This window comes from Podarcis tiliguerta (assembly GCF_965153285.1).
Source record: "Podarcis tiliguerta genome assembly, chromosome: 8".
NCBI classification, from domain to species: Eukaryota; Metazoa; Chordata; class Lepidosauria; order Squamata; family Lacertidae; genus Podarcis; species Podarcis tiliguerta.
The window spans coordinates 39,359,154-39,378,814 of NC_139541.1; the positions used below are offsets into that span (position 1 = coordinate 39,359,154).

The 19,661-nt window shown below is 50.6% G+C and overlaps 1 protein-coding gene across 7 annotated transcripts in view; it reads right to left on the reverse strand.

Annotated features, from left to right (window-relative positions):
* Positions 1-362: 362 nt before the first annotated feature.
* ZFPM1 (zinc finger protein, FOG family member 1) overlaps positions 363-19,661 on the reverse strand; it is a 109,873-nt gene continuing 90,574 nt past the window's right edge. For 5 of the 7 annotated variants that reach the window (XM_083456448.1, XM_083456451.1, XM_083456450.1 and 2 more), the window contains 6 exons: positions 11,805-11,910; positions 8,997-9,206; positions 8,120-8,344; positions 7,151-7,246; positions 5,606-5,761; positions 1,670-3,985 (listed from right to left, as the gene is read on the reverse strand). In XM_083456448.1, the coding sequence (XP_083312574.1) occupies positions 1,701-3,985; positions 5,606-5,761; positions 7,151-7,246; positions 8,120-8,344; positions 8,997-9,206; positions 11,805-11,910 (3,078 nt within the window). In that variant the 3' untranslated portion in view covers positions 1,670-1,700. Of the gene's footprint in view, positions 3,986-5,605; positions 5,762-7,150; positions 7,247-8,119; positions 8,345-8,996; positions 9,207-11,804; positions 11,911-19,661 lie in introns of all 7 variants that reach the window. The other 2 variants (XM_083456449.1, XM_083456452.1) reach the window with 2 other exon arrangements.

Genomic DNA, 19,661 nt, shown 5'->3' on the forward strand with positions numbered 1-19,661 from the left:
AAGAAAGGCTTTGTTGTTACTGAATTAATTCTTACAGATTTCATATTGTGTTGACATGAAGGTCGCTTTGTTGACTTATTTTATAATTTGAGATTTGCTATATTTATTACGCTGAGTTTTTGTACCAATCGAGCTGGTTTCTGGGCTTCCCTTAGGAAGGAAAAATGGAGTTTAAGCAATAAATGGAAGCAAATGAAACATCACAATTGCCAAAGATGGCTCTGTGATCATTCCCCACCCCCCACCCTGACTATCTGATTCCATTCATCAGAAGCCAGGACTTCAAATCCTCTGGCGAAAGGGCCTCTAGCTTTTCACATGTATCTAGGCGCATCCACACCAATGGAAGCCGGAGGCACAGATTTAGTAGACATTTATTTATGTACACACTTATACACACGGTTCCCAAGCGGAGAGGCCTTGCCTTCCCTCTTCAGTGCTCTCTTGTTTGCAATTCAGTTCCAGTCCACATTGATTCTACATAAACCCACCGGACGACAATTTGGGAAGGGAAAGGGAGAAATGCACACTCAGAGGCGGGGGAACCCTCCCTCCTACACCCCATTGCCTCTGCAGAAAGGGACCACCAGACAATGTGAGGGAGCTCCTTTGCTTTGCTTTAAGAGGATGGACACCCACCCATCTGGTGCAAGCTACTTGGCTGAGGAATGCCTAGGGATCCAACACCTGGAGCCTTCAGGCCACTATCCTAAGATGTCAATGGGCAAAAGGAGTGGGAAAGAGTTCTGGGGCAAGTGTGGATGGACCATAAGGTGCTTTTTGCCTGGTCAGTGCACTGTAGCCCAGCCCCATTCTTTGCACAGTGCCCACTGAAGTAGAAATAAACCCAGTTGTGTTATTTGGGCCTGGGGCCCTTCTAGTTGGCAGAGCTGTGCCTCACTCTTGATTGACTGCTCTAGAAGCTGCTCCCAAGGTCGCCTGTATGTCATTCCACCCTTGTTAGGCACTTGGAGGCTCAGAACCTGCAGGCACCTGAGCTCCCGCACCACTAGGAGAAAGGCATTGGGGAAATAGAAAGCAGAGATAGGAAGCAACTTGGGCCTCCAGAGGGGTTGGCTGAGTTGGAATGCACTAGAAAAGCAGAGAGGCTCCCATTCAGAAGCTGGCAACCTGGCCCTTTGCCCCAAGATTTTACCTGTGCAGCTGCTGCCCATTCTGAAATGCCACCACTGTTATTGTTTTCAGGTCAATTCATTCTAGACAATCAGGGCTGGAGAAGAGGCGGAGCAGTGCATCTCCCCCACAAACTGGCCTCAAACTCCCCCAGATGTAAAAAGGAGGGGTGGGGTGGGGTAGAGTGATCCCTGATCTCTTATTAGCACTGGGATTGAGAGGAAGGGTTTACACCGAGCCTGTGAGTTGGGGCACCCACTTTGTAAGGAAGACATCCCCATGGCTTCCTCCGAGCCCCTGCGTGCAACTTGGCTGCCCCCCTCTCCAGGGCTCTCCAGGGCTCCACTGGCGCCTTAAGGAAGAACCTGCCCCCTTTCCACAGCCCTAGTGCAAAAACAACCCTTCCCCAGGTCCCCAGGTCCAGGGGGCATGGCACGCTCTCGACGGCAGGAGAGTCCATCACGATGGCTGCTCCCAAGCCCTACGTCCCTGCCCCCCCCATAGCCATGAGTGGCCAGAGGCTGTGATTCCGGGATGCCAAATAACACCCAGGCCTGGACAAGGCTTTACTTGACGTGCTCAGCAGCGTGTGAGGAGCAGTAGTACTTCTTGTGGGCAATGAAGGTCGACAGGCTGCTGAACTTGATGTTGCAGAGGCGGCAGTACCTGTGGTTGCCGTTGGCCACAGGGGTGGGGGGCCCTTTGCCCAGTGGGGTCTGCATGCTTTTGTCCGTGTACCCGGGAGGGGCGTTGGGTGTTGCCTCAGGCAAGGGGGAGATGGGCAAGGGGGCAGGAGGGGAGAGGGGGAGAAGGGGCTGTGGGGAGACAGTAGGGCGCGGGCTCCCGTTGGAGACAGAAGGAGTGGGAGGCTCCTTGCCGTTGAAGCTGTCCTTGCGCAGTCTGGGGAGGGGCTGTGGTGGGGAGGCAGTGGGCAGTGGCGGGAGCAGGCTGCCCTCCGCCAGCGTCCGGGTGGCCTCTATCAACGTGGCGCCAGCCACCGTTTTGGCAACAAATAGGCCGTGGGCATTGCGGAAGTGCTCCACCAAGTCTCCCTTAATGGCTCCGTTGAGCGGGCAGTAGGGGCACACCACCAGGGGCACCTTGGCGCCTGGGAGGTGCAGGGCTTTGGCATCCAGGTAGCGCTGCGGAAGCGAGTCCAGGCCAGGGAAGGCAGCCGGGGGTGCTGCAGGGCTCACAGAAGGAACCCCCTTCTCTACTTTGACTAATGGCGCTTCAGGTTCCTCGCTCAGCCCTTCGGGGCTGCCCCGAGGTTTCGGCACAGCTGGGACGGCCCCTTTGATCTTCTGCAGCTGCTCGAGTGTGCTGGGCTGCAAGGGTGTGGCCGGGCAGTAGTACTTCTTGTGAGCCAGGTAGCTGTCCAGGCTGTGGAAGCTGATGCGGCAGGCCGTGCACTCGTGGTAGTCGGCCAGCGGCAGGAGGGAGGCCGGCAGCACTTCCGCACCGCTGTGAAGGCGGGGCTTCTTGCTCAGGTCAATGGGGCCGTCCGTGTCGGGACTCGAGCTAGGAGAGGGGGCAGCCTTGACCACGGGAATGAGAGCTGGGACCACGGGGGGCACCTCGGGATGGGGGGCATCCGGGGCACCGCTGAGCTGGTTGGCGGCATTGTGGATTTCGTACAGCTTGCGTCGCTTGCGTGTACGGATCGGCTGGGGGAGGAAGGGCACCTTGCCCGCAGCGCCAGCCCGACGCAGCGGCGGGTCGTGGCGGGAGGCACAGTAGTAGCGCTTGTGCACCATGTACGTCTCATGGCGGCTGAAGCGGATGTTGCAGGCTTCGCAAACAGTCCGGCTGGGGTCATCGTCTGGCTCCTCCATGGAGCTGCCCCCAGGGCTCCGGCTGTCCTCACTGATGCGCCCCGTCCCATCGGCCTCAGGGGAAGGGCTGGTTTTAGCCCCACCCTCCTCCACCTTGATCTCTTGCTTGACCTCTGGGACACTGGGTGGGCTGGCGCCTGCAACAGCTTCCCCCTCATGTGTGGCCTTGCTGTCTCCCGGCAGTGGGGGCGAGATGAGGACTCCAGGTGTGGGAGGGCCTTTGGGGGGCACTGAAGGAGCCGCCTTCAGCTTGCGAGGGCCGGGGGGGCTCTCCTCTGCCAAGCGGCGGCTGGAGCAGTACAGCCGCTTGTGGACGTAGTAGTTGTTGATGTTGTTGAAGGTGATCTCGCACTCAAAGCAGGTGGCGCCCTTGGGCACTGGGGTGCCTGGGAAGAGGACAGGGGGCACCACGGTGTGACCTTGCTTCAGGCGGCTGTGCACCAGCTCCGACATCTTGGCCAGGATCTCTGAAGCTTGGGGCACCACCGTGGCCTCGTGGCCAAACATGTACTGGGGGAGAAATATTGTGCCACCAGGTGTGCTTGACCCGGGCTCGCTGGGCACTGGGCTGGACCCGGGCGTGGGGCTGGTGATTTCAGACTTCACCTTTACTGAATGCAGGCTATGTGGAGAGGATGCGCGAGAAGAGGCGTCTGGCTCCAGCTCAGGACCAGCGGTTGCCCCTGTCTGGGAGGTCCCCTTGAGGGCTTCCCCCTCGTCTTCAGGCTCCTCCTTGATCTGCACTATTGTCACCCCATCCCCTAGTGTGGAGGAGAAACCTTCTTGGGGTGGGGAGCCATTTGCCGCTTCCTCCGTAGGGGGCGCCATCACCCCCTGTGTCGCCAGTTTGGCAGGGGTGTCCAGCTGGCCCTGGGCAGCTTTGGGCTCCAGGCCTGGCATTACAGCTGCAGCGGTGCTGTGCAGGACCACGTGCTGTTGGAGGCTGGGCAAGCAGTCAGCCACATAGCCACAGAAGCTGCACTTGAAGGTGGAGGCTGGGCCCGGCATGTTCAGACCTGTAGGGAGAAGGGAGAGGTGCTTAGGTAGTGGCTCGGCCATATCCTCACAGCCCTGAGGTGGCTGGCTGTAGCATTGTCAATGAATCTTGTAATTTTTGGCTCAGAGATCTACAGATTCTGGCTGCTTGTAAAGCTTGCCTGGGAAGCAAAATGGAAATTATTCCGCCCAGATTCTTCTCGGGCTCAGATTAAAATCCTATCTAGAAAAGAACAAGTCCCGCTCCACTCCAATTCCTCCCCAACACTGGCCACATACCTTCTTCCTTAATGCTTGGCCAGTAGTGGAACGGAAGGGATTTTGGGAAATGTACTTTTCCCAACACTACTGGCCAATGGCACTAGGAAAACTACTTTGCCCAGTGCTCCAAGCTCCTAGGTAGCCAAAGAGTGGGGGCAGCAGGGAGGGAGATTTCCTCCCTTCCACTGCTCCTCTGGACCAGGCAGCAAGTCATGTAGACAGGCAGGTGAATGAGAAGATTCAGACCCTGTTGCAGTCCCAAAATGAGGTCTGAATTAGCTTGGAATCGAACTCAGAATGAACTGAGGACGTTTCCAAGTCACAGAGGAAAGCAATTCTGCTTTCTGAGCCTGACAAGGGGCGTTCGTCTCATCATTAGTTCCCCAAGCATGCTTCTTCCACAAATGCTTGGCTGTATATGTGACACCCACAGATACCGTATTTTTCGCTCTATTGGACGCACCGGACCATAGGACGCACCGGACCATAGGAGGGGGAGAACAGGGGAAAAATATTTTTTCCTTGTTCTCCCCCTGTAAAACAAGGTGCGTTCAAGGTGCATTCACCCGAGCGTGTGGAGCTGGCGGTGGGGGGAAGCGCTGCTTCCCCCCACCCCCAGCCTCAAAGATCCCTGAAGCCTTTGGAGCGCAGCGCCCTGCTGCCCTGCAGAGGCTTTGCGCGCAGCCGTCCCCAAGCCAGAACAGCGAGACTGAGCCCTCCATCTCGCTGTTCTGGCTTGGGAACAGCCTCGCTAGCCTCTGCAGGAGAGCGGGGTGAACGCACCCCGCTGTCCTGGAGAGGCTTTGTGCGCAGCCGTCCCCAAGCTAGAACAGCGAGACGGAGCCCTCCGCAGCGCTCCGTCTCCCTGTTCTGCCTTTCGGCTTAGCGGCGCAGCCTGCATTCGCTCTATAGGACGCACACACATTTCCCCTTAATTTTTGGAGGGGAAAAAGTACGTCCTATAGAGCGAAAAATACGGTAAGCACCTCTGTGGACACAACCCCCAAACTGACTCAAATCTCTGCAAGTTCCTGTCTTCTTAAAACAATTTATGGCAGGCCGTCCCCTTAATAATATTATTAAATAAAGTAAAAATTAATGGTAATAAATTTCATACAACTAAGTCCTACTCAGAGTAGACTACTGAAATAAATAATTATATATTAATTAAAACAATAATTATTAATATGATGGTAAGAACCGCAACATAAAAATTCTATCCCGCTTCCGCTGTAAGAAGCTCAAGGTGGTGTGCATAACTCTTTCTCATTTTATCCTCACAACCACCCTGTGAGGCTGGCCTAGCTGGGATTAAAACCTGATCTCTTCCTGATCCTAGTTCTAGACCCAAACCACACCATGCCACGTGCCTGACTTACCTGGAGCCAGGGGCTTGGTGGCCGGGGCAGCAATGGTGGTGCTTTGGGCGTAGACCTCCCCCTTGGAACCTGGCTGGCAGATCATATGATTTGTGACCAGGTGACTGTAGAGGATGTCCCTGGTGGTGGAGATGAATCCGCAGCTGTGGCAGACACCTGTAGAAACAAGGGAGAGCATTAAGAAATCAAGATGCATGAAGCTGCTTTCAGGCTGAGACCGCCTACCAGCCCACCTAAATCCAGTGCCACCCACTCTGACTGGCAGCAGCTGTCCCAGGTCTCATAGAAGGGTCCTTTCTGAGCCCTGATACTCAACTGCTTCCCTAATGGAAGATGCTTGGGATGAACCCAGGGACCTTCTGAATGCAGAGCTGGTGCTATACCACTGAACCATGGCCTAATATTTTGTTGGGCTTTGAGTGTGAAGTGGGTGAGCAAGAGCTCCACACATTAGCAAGGGTGCGAGGTCAGCTTATGGTGGGAAGCACTGTTGACTGCAAAGAGGAGGACCTCCAGACAGCTTTGCTACGCTACATGCAGAACAAGGCCACCTTAGCCCATCTAGTCTAGCATCTTGTTCTCACAGTGGCCATTCAGATGCCTCTTCTGGGAGGCTCAGAAGCAAAACCCAGAGTGCAACAGCAACTCTTTCCACTTGCGATTCCCAGCTGCTGGTGCTCAGAGTCACTGGGTGGTTTCCAGCTATGTCTTACTCAAAACAGACCCATGTAAATGAATGACTAAGCTAGGTCCATTAGTTCTAATACATCTCCTCTGAGTAAAACTGAGCTGAATACCACCCATACTGTCTCTGATCCTCAAGGTGGTATAATGCCATCATGAGTTGCCACTGGATTGTTGCACGGGCAGGAGGACCAGCACTTTTGGGTCTATTTATTTCATTTATATCCCACCTTTTCCTCCAAGGAGCTCAAGATGGCTTCCTGTTTGTGGAATGCTCTCCCCAGGGAGGCTCACCCTGACACCTTCAATACTTATCTTTAGGCACCAGGCAAAAACATTCCTCTTGTCCCAGGCCTTTGGCTAATTAAACAATTCATGGCCTTTTCAACTGTGGTTGGATCCAGGGGTATTGTTTTTGTTATGCATTTTTGTGTTTCTATATTGTAAACCGCCCTGTGATCCTTGGATGAAGGGCGGTATAAAAATTTAATAAAGAAACAAAAATCCCAATACATGGTTCTCCCCCTCTCCTCACTCAGCTCCTGCAACAATCCTGTGAGGTAGGTTAGGCTGAGAGGCAGACTTTGGTCCAGGGTCAGCCAGTGAACTTCATGTCTATGTGAACCCCAGCCTCCCAGGTTCTAGGTCCAACACACTATAACCACTACACCACACTGGCTAACATAGGATAAGCTACTCTGGGATGGGGACTATCTCACTTTTTTGTTTGAACCACTTTTAAAAAGCCTGTCCCCATTGAAACCAAACAGTGCTCTAGCTAAACAGTACTGCCAGTGGTCTACCTCTACGGAACACTGCTTGTGAGCTGGATCTCTCACTCCAATATTGATTGGGGATTACCGTTCAGTGTGTCTGTGTGGACCTTCAGGTGACGCTCACAGTTGGCTTTTGTGGTGAAGGCAGAGTGGCAGATAAGGCACACAAATGGCCTCTCTCCTGAAAGAGAAGCCAGAAGGAGACAACAGCATGAGAAAGGTGACCACAAGACTTGTTCCATCACCCAAACAGCAGGGAAGGGCCCAGAGCATTCCAGTGCCCCTTTATGTTGGAGAAACTGGACATGGAGGAAGGAGTTACTTTTTTCAGATGAACAAATAGCCTCATGTATGGGATAAGCCAACAGCCAAACCAGCTGCTATGTCAACAGCCCAGTGCTGTCTATATAAGTGATTAAGGTGTGTCAGCTCATCAGTCAGTGAGTGGGACTTGTGCTGTATGTCTTGAGAAGTGAGTCAGAGCCTGTTATGCTTCAAATGGCTGGAGCTACAGAAATACTTCTTACTTGTATGTATGTATCTGTACCTGTACCTGTATCTGCATCTGCAAAGACTACAAACTATATGCACATATCAACATCTGAAGCCTTATCTTCTGCTGCAGTAAAAAATTGGGACCTTAAGCTGCCTCTGTGTGGTGACTGGAACTGGGGGTAACTTCTGCTACAACTTCACCTAAGATTCCCAACACTTTAGTAGACTATTCCCAGAGAAACATATCAGGATCTTCTGCAACGTTTCTGGAATGCAGCTGAAAAGCACCCCCTGCCAAAATGCTTTGCCAACCCAGATCCCCACAGCATCTTGAGGGCAGGAGGTTAGCTACCTTTGCTCAAAACCTTGCTGTGTCTTTTGCATGCCTGCACTCTGTCTCCATCTCTCTCACACATACACCCCCCACCTTCTGAAATGCTGCCCTTCTCCTGCAATCCAATTAGTTCAGTCTTCTTTAACACCTCCTCCTCATTCCTCCAACAAGCCCAAAGCGACCAACCTCCCCCATCCCAGAAGGACAGAGGCAGCACCCTCGTACCACTGTGGCTCCGCATGTGTATCTCCAAGGAACTGGCGCTGGGGCAGCTCTTCTTGCACTGGGGGAAAGGGCAGATGCGCTCATTCGGATAGGCCTCCTTGGGCTTTTCATCCACCGTGGGAGACGTGGCGTTCTGGCGGCTGGCACAATAGTACATCAGATGGGCCTGCAAGTTCCTCTCGCTCCGGTACCAAATTCCGCAGTCCTTGCAGGGAAAGACGTCCTCTGGACAGAAGGGAGAAAGTCGGGGAGAGGGAGGGAGAAAATAAAATAAAGGAAGCACCAGCTATATCCATCTGGATTCCTCAACTCCAGCATCAAATGAAGGGGAGTCCACCACCTCCCAACGTGACAGTCTCTCCTGCTATTGAACAGACTGTAGCCTCCAGAAATTCCTTCTAATAAGGACACCAGAAGAGACCTATGGGATCAGGCCAGTAGCCAATCAAGTCCAGCATCCTGTCCCCACAATGTCCAAAGCCAAAAAGGATGCAGGGCAAAGCATTGCATCTGCGCATTGAGCAGTTTGCACTACTGTGCAAGTGCAAAGTGTGATTTAGCGCTGCTGCGCATGTGGCAAATCCAGATGTAACCTGTTCCGGTACTTCTGGGTTTGTTGCGGATGTTCGCCGGAATGGACGCTGGATGAGGCGGACGTTCGCGGAAGTATTACTGTACAAGACTTGGGCTATGTACACACTGTTGGCTTAAAGTGAGTGCATTTATTGTGCTAGGGTGACAAAGCACTTTCATCCTCTTTAACTGAGCAAACCTCAATGTCCGTTTTGCCCTTCCACACAATAATGACCACCTTGAGGTGCCCTAAATTTGGGATCCAGGGGGCATAAGAAGCATGGACCATACCCTGGGTACTTACTGTTCACAACCGCTGTGGCCAAGATGGCTGCCATGCCCGCTTGCTGTGGCAGAAGCTGGATTTCAGGGGCCAGTGCCGCTGGGTAAGAAGGCCCCTCAGGCTCAGTCTTCACGGTGTGGTTGGGAATCCCCATTGGCTCAGCCATGACAAACGCGCTCAGTGCGTCTCCTTCTGAGATGGCTTTGGTGGTTTTGCACCAGATAGAATCATCTGCAGATATGGCAATGGGTGGGGAGAAAGACCATTAAATTAGATTAGCCACTTCTCAGTAAGAATGGTCACATTGGTCACATTTGGGTTTCTTTCAGTTTCTCATTTCCCATGTATTCAGTTCAGGTCTCTACACTTATCATCAACATTTTAGAGCTAATTTCTCTTAATATACACATTATCGCAAAGTAGTTTCCACTGATATAATGCATATTTGCATGCTGTTTCTTTGCACCATCCCTGTACCACTTAATATATAAAAATATCTCCATGCGGTGTACAGAAAACTAAAGCAGCAACAGGAAAGACAACTTAAATAACCCCTGACCGTTAGGTCCAGTCGCAGACGACTCTGGGGTTGTGCACTGCTCTATAGGCTGAGGGAGCCGGCGTTTGTCCGCAGACAGCTTCCGGGTCATGTGGCCAGCATGACAAAAATGTTACACTAATACAAACAGCTAATAAAGATAGACCAACATAAATCGTGTCTCTGTCTGACACACCCTCGCCATCGCCTCGCTCTTACCCCCAGGACTCCAAACATCCACTCTGACTCTCACTCAGGGCCCAAACAATCTCACAAATCACCCACATAATTTGACAAAGAGGAGGGTTCTTCCTGGAAACTGCTGGCATCATCCTAGCCTCTCACTCTAGGCTTGCTTTCATGAGCAGGCACCAAAATGGGTGGAGCTTCCTCAGAGGTCTGTCCTGTTCAGCAGTTAATCAGCTCCACTGCACCCACCCACTTCCAGGGAGCAGAAAGTTGGGTGAGTTTCCTGGGAGGGGGTCCCAAGGATGGAAAAAGGACAGCCCTCCACTTGTGGAACTCTCTCTCCCTACTTTTCTACTTCCAACTTCTTAGTTTCCCATAATATGTGCATTTGACTCTAATGTATGCATTTGCTGGAGAACTGCAATGCAGAATTCGGAGAAGTGTGAATTTTGAAGGGTTTGCTGAGTTTTGGTTCACGTATTGTTTCAGAAAGTGTGAATTTGGTAGGTTGGCTTTTAAATGTGAACTGAATCAAATTTCTCCTTCATGCCCACTTCTGAATAACCCCCTGAGAAGTATAAGACAATTGGTTTGGGGGGACATTTTCCACCCTGAGCTAAATTCCAGTGTAAAATGTCCCAAAAGAAAGCCATTAGGTAGGCAGTTAAGGCTCTTTGCTTAGCTTAGATATTGTTTGGAAAATGCCATGGGATATGTTAACACTGGCCAGGATGAAAAGGCAGCCGAGTGACAGTAAGAAACAGATTCCTTCTTTTATTTTGTTTGTCCCAGGATCTTTTTTTGGTTTTCAGGGAAAAAAACCTGTTTGGGTACTTAACACTGCATCATGGCTATTGGTACACATAGATCGGAGTACCAGAGAAATAAATTCTCAATTAAAACCTGAAAGTGAGAAAAACTGAGGTTCAAATCCACACACAGTTCATTAAGTGGCCTTTTGCAAATCACTATCTCAGCCTAATGTACCTTGCAGGGTTAGGCTGCAGCTAAACCGTTACTCTGAGTCCCCTCGGAGGCAAAAGGATAGGATGTAAGTGGGACCAAATAAACTGAATAAATAAGAATAATGTTGTAGCAGCTGATGCATGCAATACACAAAACCACCCAGAGGTGGCAGCATCAGCCCATGGCTTGTCAAAAGCTAGCATTAACCATTTCCTTCTCCCTCCCAGTTTGCCACTCTGCTGCCCATAGCTATGCCGTCTCAATCTTTTTTTCCTTTTTCTTTTTACTCTCAGCCACCTGAAGGTCCTTTGCCTATTATCCTGGGCCTCCCCTATGGCTGGAACCCCCTCCCTAAATGTGTCCACAGTACCACATCTGCCTGCCTTCATGTCTTTCTCTTGAAATCTGTCTCCAAACCCATTTTTTCCCAGGTGGGCTTTGGCTTAACTATCAAACCCTCATGCCCAACAGTAGTTATATTTTGGGTGCATGCTACTGTAATTTGCCCACCTTCATTCCAAGCTTGCTATTCTCATCTCTCTCCTTTCCTCTGCTATTTTCCATATTGTTTATCTTAGAGGGCAGAGGCCAATTTGTTGCCTATGATAATCTGAAGGGCAGTTACGTACACTAATGGTGTTGTATATGTTGCGATAATCATCACCATCACCCTGAGCATTTACAGAGTGCTTTTGTGAGCTCAAAGTGCTACACACACACACACACACACACACACACACACACACACACACACTACTGTTGTAATATGCACTGTTATGTTGTAATATGCACAACAACCCTCTAAGGTGGGCTAGTTTGATTATCCTCATATTGCAGACAGGGGCCGAGGGTTGGCCAAAGTGTTCCCTTAATCAAAGGGAAACTGGAGAGGGAGATGAAGATGTTCAGAGAAGATGAAAAGGGATGGGACATCTCTCTGTCCAGAGAATGGACCAATTACAGAAAGACTAGGTTGTGGCTTAAGAAAACCCTTAGGAATCCAACTCTGCCCTTAAGTGCCAATAAAAAAAAATCTGGCTCTGTTAAGCAACGCTGTTCTTGTTTTGAGAAAACACTACAGATCAAATGCCTCCAACTTCTGCCAGGTGCCAAGAGGCCATTGTCCAAATACTTACCCTTCTTGTAGATCACAGAGTTGGTATCGCCTTCTCCAGAAACCAAGGGCAGCTTCAACAGCCAGCAGTTGTCATCTTCCAGTACCAGGGTCACAGGTGGGTTTGGCTAGAGACAGAAATATAAAAAACAACAACATATGTGTCACTTACACAACCGGACCCTCACCAGCACATTGTGGTTTCTTCACTTCAGCTGTTACCCCGGTTCCACATTGTGTGAAGTGTGTGTATATACAGAGCACCCTTTGTCAACCAGGGGCCCTCCAAATATTTTGGGCTACAACTCAAGAACAGATGTCACACACCGGCCATTGAAATGCCCTGTGTGAACGTCTCAGCGAGCTAATTCCTCTAAAATAGACACTTGCATAAGTTTCATAAATGGGGGGGGGGGGAGAGGTTGAATGGACAACCTTCCAGGGGCCACATGCCAGTGGTGGAAGGTTCCAGAGGCAAAAGTGGGTGGAACAACAAATGTAAATTTGACCTTTGTACAATAGGCTAGTTCCTACACCCATCCCTCTTTATCCTCCATGCAGACAAACAAGAGTTATTACAAGGGTTCAAAGGCACATTTCAGTCAGGCAAAAACGCTTCCAGTGTAGCCTGCAAAGTTCTGAGGGCCAGTTGGAGAAGGATGGGGGGGGGGGCGCATATGGTCCCAGGCCCTGAAGTGTCCCACCCTTCCCATATGCTCCAGCCCAACATGTGGCACATGAACCCTCCCACTACATGTGCAAGGAGCCTTTCCTCCCATGAGGAGTCATGAGGATAGGGAAAGGAAGCACAATGTGCGTGAATGATGAGTGGTATATGTCTGTATGGCTGCTTCCATCCAGAGATGGCCGACCTCCAAGCAGCTGATTCATCCTTTCACTGGCCTAGTAGCAAGATCAGTTTGGTCACGTAGCAAGAGAGGGAACTCATGATCACAGCCAAATCTAGGTCAAAGATGACAAGACCAAGGCCACATTCACACCATGTGATACCACTTTAAACAGAGATGGCTTCCCCCAAAGAATTCTGGGAGCTGTAGTCTGTTAAGGGTGTTATGAGGCCCCTGTTGGCTTCCTAGAACTACAACTGTCAGAGTTCCCTATGTGAAGAGGGATTGATAAACCACGCTGGGAACTGTAACTCTGTGAGGGGATTGGGAATCCCCTAACAACACTCAGCTCCTTTAACCAACTACAGCACCCAGAATTCTTTGGGGGAAGCCATGACTGTTTAAAGTGGTATCATACAGATTCCCCTCACAGAGCTACAATTCTCAGAGTGGTTTAACGGTCAATTCCTCTTCGCAGAGAACTCTGGAAATTGTAGCTCTGTGAAGGGAATAGTGGCCTCTTGACAACTCTCAGCACCCTTAACAAACTGCAGCTCCCAGAATTCTTTGGTTGTTTAAAGTGGCATCACAGTGATTTAAAAGTATGGTGTGAATGTGGCATAGGTCGCAGCGGCTGCATGCCTGGTTGAGTACACAACTGGGAACACCACTTTGCTCCCATCTCCTCCCTCGCTCTCTCACACACACTCTGCCATCCTTGGGTCTCCCAGAAAGAAAGCCCAGGCTTAACTCCCCTCAGGGTGACACTAACAAAGGGGTCCCAGCAAGCCTTCTACAGAGAGGCCTCCCCCCCATGGGGAAACCGAGCCCACTGCTTGCTGCCTGGGCAACCCCGTGGCACGGCCAACGGCTGGCGGAGCGTGACTGCGAACACAACAAGCTTGTTATTTCCTCTTCTTCTTAACCTGAGGGCCGACCATCACCGGCTGGGGAGGAAACAGCCACTTCACCCCTAACCTCAGCCATGCAGAGAGAGGAAAAGAGATTGGGGGAGGGAGGGAGGGAAGCAGGAGGGATGGGATGGGGCTGGAGCAGCCTCACGCTGCTTGGGGGAGACTAGAGGAAGGGCCTCGGCGGCGTCCTGGGCCGGGCGAACAATCCTTGTGTTGCTGGCGTGGCCACAGATGGTCAGCAGAGATGGGAAGAGCACCCTGATTTGGGGCAGGCCAAGCAATGGATCCAAACCACAAGAAAGAAGATTCCACCTAAACATTAGGAAGAACTTCCTGACAGTAAGAGCTGTTCGACAGTGGAATTTGCTGCCAAGGAGTGTGGTGGAGTCTCCTTCTTTGGAGGTCTTTAAGCAGAGGCTTGACAACCATATGTCAGGAGTGCTCTGATGGTGTTTCCTGCTTGGCAGGGGGTTGGACTCGATGACCCTTGTGGTCTCTTCCAACTCTATGATTCTAAGCCAGCCACAAGGCCCAAAGCCATGACAACAAGCCCAACTGCCACGTGAGGCTTCTTTCCACCCCATGAAAGAAGTGGCACTTGTAAAGACTGGCTAGATTTGTGACTGGTCTGAGCCCTCTCTCTCCTGATCCCAACGTAAAACGTGTTCCCTGAGCCAAAGAAGAAAATGATGAAACATTCACTTTTGTGTGTATGAGACTGATTTTGGGGCTAGTCCCAGCCCAAAGGAGGCTTGTGAGAGTCAAAAGATCCGGTGAATCAAGAATGGCAAGGCCTCAGAGCTAAACAGGGTTGCCCTGAGTACAACCTCTGACTGGTACAGCAACAAAAATGGTATGCCCGGAAGAAGTGTTGGCTGAAGCCTAGGGAGGTTTTTTTCATGAGACCTTCCAGGGCAGACACACGTTCTAATGAATGCAAATAGCCTCGCTAACATTTATGCTTGCCAGCATGCAATAAAAAAAACCAAAAACAAATTGATGATGACACCCCCTTCAGGTGACCCAGAGATCCACGTCCCCCTCTTTAAAAGGCGGCAGGTTAATGCAAAGCACTGTGTCCTGTCAATTCAGCATCCACACTGCCTCTGGCGAAAGAAGAAGTAAAAAAACACCCCCAGGCTAATTCATGGAACATGTGCATCTCCAGTGCCCTAAATCCAGCATTAGGTATGTATGGGTGCTCCATCTCAGGAACAAAGGTGCAAAAACAAAGATGGTGTGACCATACTTGGAATATTGTGCTTAACTCTAACTGCTGTGCCTTACAAAGGATAGTGTGCAATGAGAAAGGGCTCAGGAAAGGCTGGAGGGAGTGTGGATGGAGGAAGAGGCGGCTCTGGGTCAGGATTTGGGAAGCTGTGGTGTGCCTGGCCTCCAGATCCCAGGGGCCCCACAGCCAATCGTCAGAGATGATGGGAGCTGGCCTGGACCACACCTGGAGAGGATCCACAGGGTTTACAGCCATGCCCTGGGCAGAGAGACACTTTATTTGAGATGAGCAGCAGCGCTGGCCTTCCTCATCCCCCCCCCCCGCAACTTTGCCTCGGCTCCTCTCTGCCTTCATGTGCCGCTAATGAATATTAATGAGCAGAGGAGGGAAAAAGAGGGAGAGAGAGAGAGAGAGAGAGAGAGGAGAAAAATTAATCTGCCTGATCCTTCGATGGCTGCAGCAGTAACGATATGAAATCTAATTATTCGTCCCAATATTTCTAAACCCTCCAACTCAGACTGACAGTCTTGGTCGGTTTAGAGCTTATCACTCCAAGGAGCAGAGTGCTCACGGCTTGATAAAACGCACACACATGCACCACACACACAACTCCCCCCCCCTCATTTACACACACGCGCACACACTTTTGCTGATGCTGCAAGAAAAGAAACATTCCTAACTTCAGAGAGAGTGCGCAAGCAAGATATATCTTGGGGGTGGGAGAGAAGTGTGTCACTGAAGACACGTCCACGTGCCTGGGTCTTTTTAAAAAAAGGGGGGGTGGATGATTCTCTCCAATCTGCTGATTCAGCATTTCTGCTCCTGGCTGGCCACAAAGCCATGAAAGGGGCCACCGTGAATGGCCGTGTTCCCTGGGTGGAAAGATGCCCAAAGCCTCAGTTCAGTATGGGACACTTCACTGTCTGATAATGGTTCGCTAAAGATAGAGATGGGGGCCCATGCCATCCTCCCCCATCAAACAGTACTCTCCTTTAGATCCCTCCTCTAGAGTGTAAACTTAAAAGTAATTTATCATATCATATACTGCATAACATTTTGGTGCAACTAAATTGAAGATGTCATGAATCAATTGTGCAACGCAAGCAAAATTTTCAAGGCTTTAGCTCTCTTCCCTATTGAGCTGTGCAGGGGGGCAATGAAGACCATCCCCGCCCCCCTCTGGCTTCTCAGTGTTCACCAGGTTCACTGGCCACATTTGGCCATGATGGCTTACTACACATGACCCACTGGCACCTGCTATGCACCTCCCTGCTAGGGTGGAACAAACCACAATCCCTGGCTTAGACTAACATCTGAACTGTGGAGAGCGGCTTGTTTGGGTTGCAACATTTGCAACAAGCCAAGATCTGTAGCTACAGGTTTGCTCTTGGGCTTACTGACCGTGCTCTGCTACGAGCAAAACAAACCATCATCTCTGGGTTGGATGTGATGCTAAGCCAGGGATTGTGGTTTGTTTCCTCTGCACACTACCAGTGATGAGTGAAGTGGGTTCAATTGGCTCTTGCTCAGTAAAACTAGGGAGAAGAGAACTGCAAAGAGCTGCATCCATAGAAAACCATGGGCGAACTGGCACCTCTCACCCACTGATTTACATCCTCGAAAGGAAGCCAGAATAATCAACTGGTTAGAGCAGGGGTCGGCAACCGAAGGCCCATGGGTCACAAGTGGCCCATGGGGGTCATTAACCACCCACGGATCCCTGCTGCCTGCTCGGTCGGCTCCTGTGCACTGCACTAAACCAGTGCGGAGCAGAGCGGGAACCGCCTTCTGCGATACTGGCCGGCTTCCCGTTGGCTGTAGGAAGCTCCTGCAGCCAATGGGAAGTTGTTCACGCCTCCTCTGCGCCAGAAATAGTGTCTGCACATGCGCGCATGCGCACACTCCGGCCCACCGTGGCATCTGCGGGACCGTGAACCGGCCCAAGCCACAAAAACTTTGCCAACCCCTGGGTTAGAGCAACCCTAGTATGAAGAAGGTTTACTACATTAAGGCCTTTTAAGTTTGGCGGGGGGGGGGGAGGCTAGTAAAGGGGGAATAATAGGGGCGCATTAGATCCATGGTGTGGAAAAAGTAGACAGAGAGATGTTTTTTCTCCTTTTCTCATAGTACTAGAACTCAAAGACGTCCAATGAAGCTGAGTGTTGGAGGAGGCAAGGCAGACAAAAGGAAGGACATCTTCACACAGTGAATAAAGTATGGAATTCTCTCTCGCGAGATGCAATGATGGCCACCCACTCTCAGGCAGCTATAAAAGAGCATTAAACAAATTAATAGAGGATAAGGCTATCCATGATAACTAGCCAGGATGGCTCTGCTCTGCTGCCATTGTTGGAGGCAGTAAGTCTGTGTACTACCAGTTGCAGGGAATAGTGGGTGGGGACGGTGCTGTGGAACTAAGTTTCTGCTTGCAGGCTTCCCATTAGGATATCTGGTTGGCCCCTAGGAGAACAGGTTGCTAGACTAGATGGGCATTTGCCTTCTTACATCCTTAAATACTTTTATTTATTTAACTTGTTCTTAATCTTGTTATAATTTAGTTCAACCGTTTGTACATTTGGTATTTTCATTATGGTTCAGGGGTTTGCTTTTGACCGGAAAGTGGCATATAAATCCCAAATTTTCAATAAAATGTGTTTTTTTCCATTAAAAAAAGCTTTTCTCCTTTGCTGTCCCCTATATTTGGAATCACTACCCAGCACAAAGCCACCTCTCCCCTGATCCCTCCTGAAAGCCCACATTTCCTTTGAAGATTCAGGGGCTTTGTGCAAGGTTCCCCTTACTATAAACAGCAGCTTTTGCAATATTTGTGCCTACCTGGGATACAATTGTCCATCAGGCCCCATGGGCACGAGCTGTAGTCCAGAGCTCCAGGATGGGAACCAGCTTGGCAAAGGCTGCCCTTCTGTAAGTCAGTCATTCATTGTAACTCTATTCACAGCTCTTTGGGGCAAGGAGCTCCCCCCACATTCTCATAGGCAAAGCTCCCTGCAGGCTTATGGTGCTATATGAGTGTAAAAAGATGCCTGCACAAACCACGACGGACACATTGGAAGTGGCTCACTCTGTTGCTCCATTAGCCCTGCCCTGTTGTCACCACCCCCAGGTTCTCGAGAGCGTCCTGGAGTCAAGTAACAAGACTGTCTCTTACAAATAACTCCAGGCGACAAGCTCCCAAAGGTCTGCATCCGTGCCAACCTGGCTCCCCAAAACAGCCCCCCTTTATGCCTTTCCCCACAATGCCCCATTGGGAGCATAAAGGGGCTGTGAGAGAGACAGACTGGCAAGCAAGGTGTGGCTTCCTTCCCGGACACTCTCCATGCCAGCCCCTCCGTGGTAAGTGGGTCCGGGCAGGAAGGCAAGGCAGAGAAACCCTCCTTGTTTTCCCCTTAACAAAGAGGTCAGTGTCTCCAATCTGCAGCGGCCCAGATAACCATCGGAAACTGTATCTGAGCAACATCCGCTTGGGACTTTTTTTTTATCTGGGGCAGCCGGACCCCTTGCCAAACAAGGGAAGGGAGAACCGTCACGCTGGTTAATCATTAACCTCCAGGATGATTTGGCCCTCCCCACAGGAAGGTTTGGGTTTTTTTGCTTGCCTTTTTTTTTTGAGGCTGGGGAGAGACACTTCATTGTGGCAAGGAGTGCCAGTCTTGCAGGGAGGGGTAAGGATGCAGAGAATGTGTGCTAATGGCATCTTCTCACAGAGATGCTTTGCGTGCAGAAGGTCCCAGGTTCAATCCCTGGCAGGCTCAGGAGTGAGACCTCTGCCTGAAAAGCTGGAGAGCCGCTGCCAGCCAGAGTTGACAGTACTGAGCCAGGTGGACCAATGGATTTGACACAGCAGCTTCCTATATGCCTATGGCATTGTAGCATGAAGCTGGACACAGCCTATTTTTTTTTACAAAGCTGCATTAGGATGGACAAAGACTAGGGATGGGCTGAGCAGTTAATTCCATCTTGTTTCAGCCTCGCTGCCACTCAGTCATGAGCCTGTCCCATGCATCTTGTGAGCACTTTTTAGTGTAAACACACACTCTTCAATGCATTCACCTCAAAACACGCGTTTTATATGCACTGTTGACACAACATGCGGATTTTGGTGTGCACTTTTTGCAGACTGCAAATGCACTGCAAAATCCACCATCCAACTGGGAGCTGTGTTATGATCCACAAGCAGGGTTGGAGCCATCAGGTCAGGTTGGTCTGTTGCAAAATGCAGATTCCTCCCTCATTCCTAGTAGGGCCTGGCAGACTCAATTCTGCTGCCCATCAATGGCATGGGAGCCTGAGGAGAGGGCAGCTACATCAGTTCAAAGATCTATCTAGTCCAGCAACCCGGATTCCCGTAACGTGCCTCCTGGCTGCTCCCACAAGCAGGGTGCAAAGGCAACACCCCGCCCCACGCTTCTCTTTTTGTCTCTATTAGGACTCACTGCAGCTGTGATTGTGAGCGGTTTTAAACTGTTTTGAATGCTGCATTTTATATTGCTGTAACCCAACCTGGGGCCTTCTGGTGAAGGGTGGAAAATAAATATAATAATCAACATATTGAACATATTTAATCCTGGCACTTTCAAGTTAAGAGGGTCATCCAGCAGATGATGGGAAATGTTTCTCTCTCTGCCTGGGACCCTGGAGAGCTGCTGCCAGTCAGAGACAACTATACTGTCTTAGATGAACCAATAGCCTGATGATATAAGGCAGCTTCCTGCTTTACCTTCCCTAATGGCCATCATATACTGGAGATTTTTCATACCAGTTACTGAAGAAAAGATAGAGTTGGGAGACCCATTTTTCCGTGCTTCCCCAACCTCCCCCTCCCCAGGCAAGAAAAGAGACTGATAGTTACTTTCGGCCATAGAGAG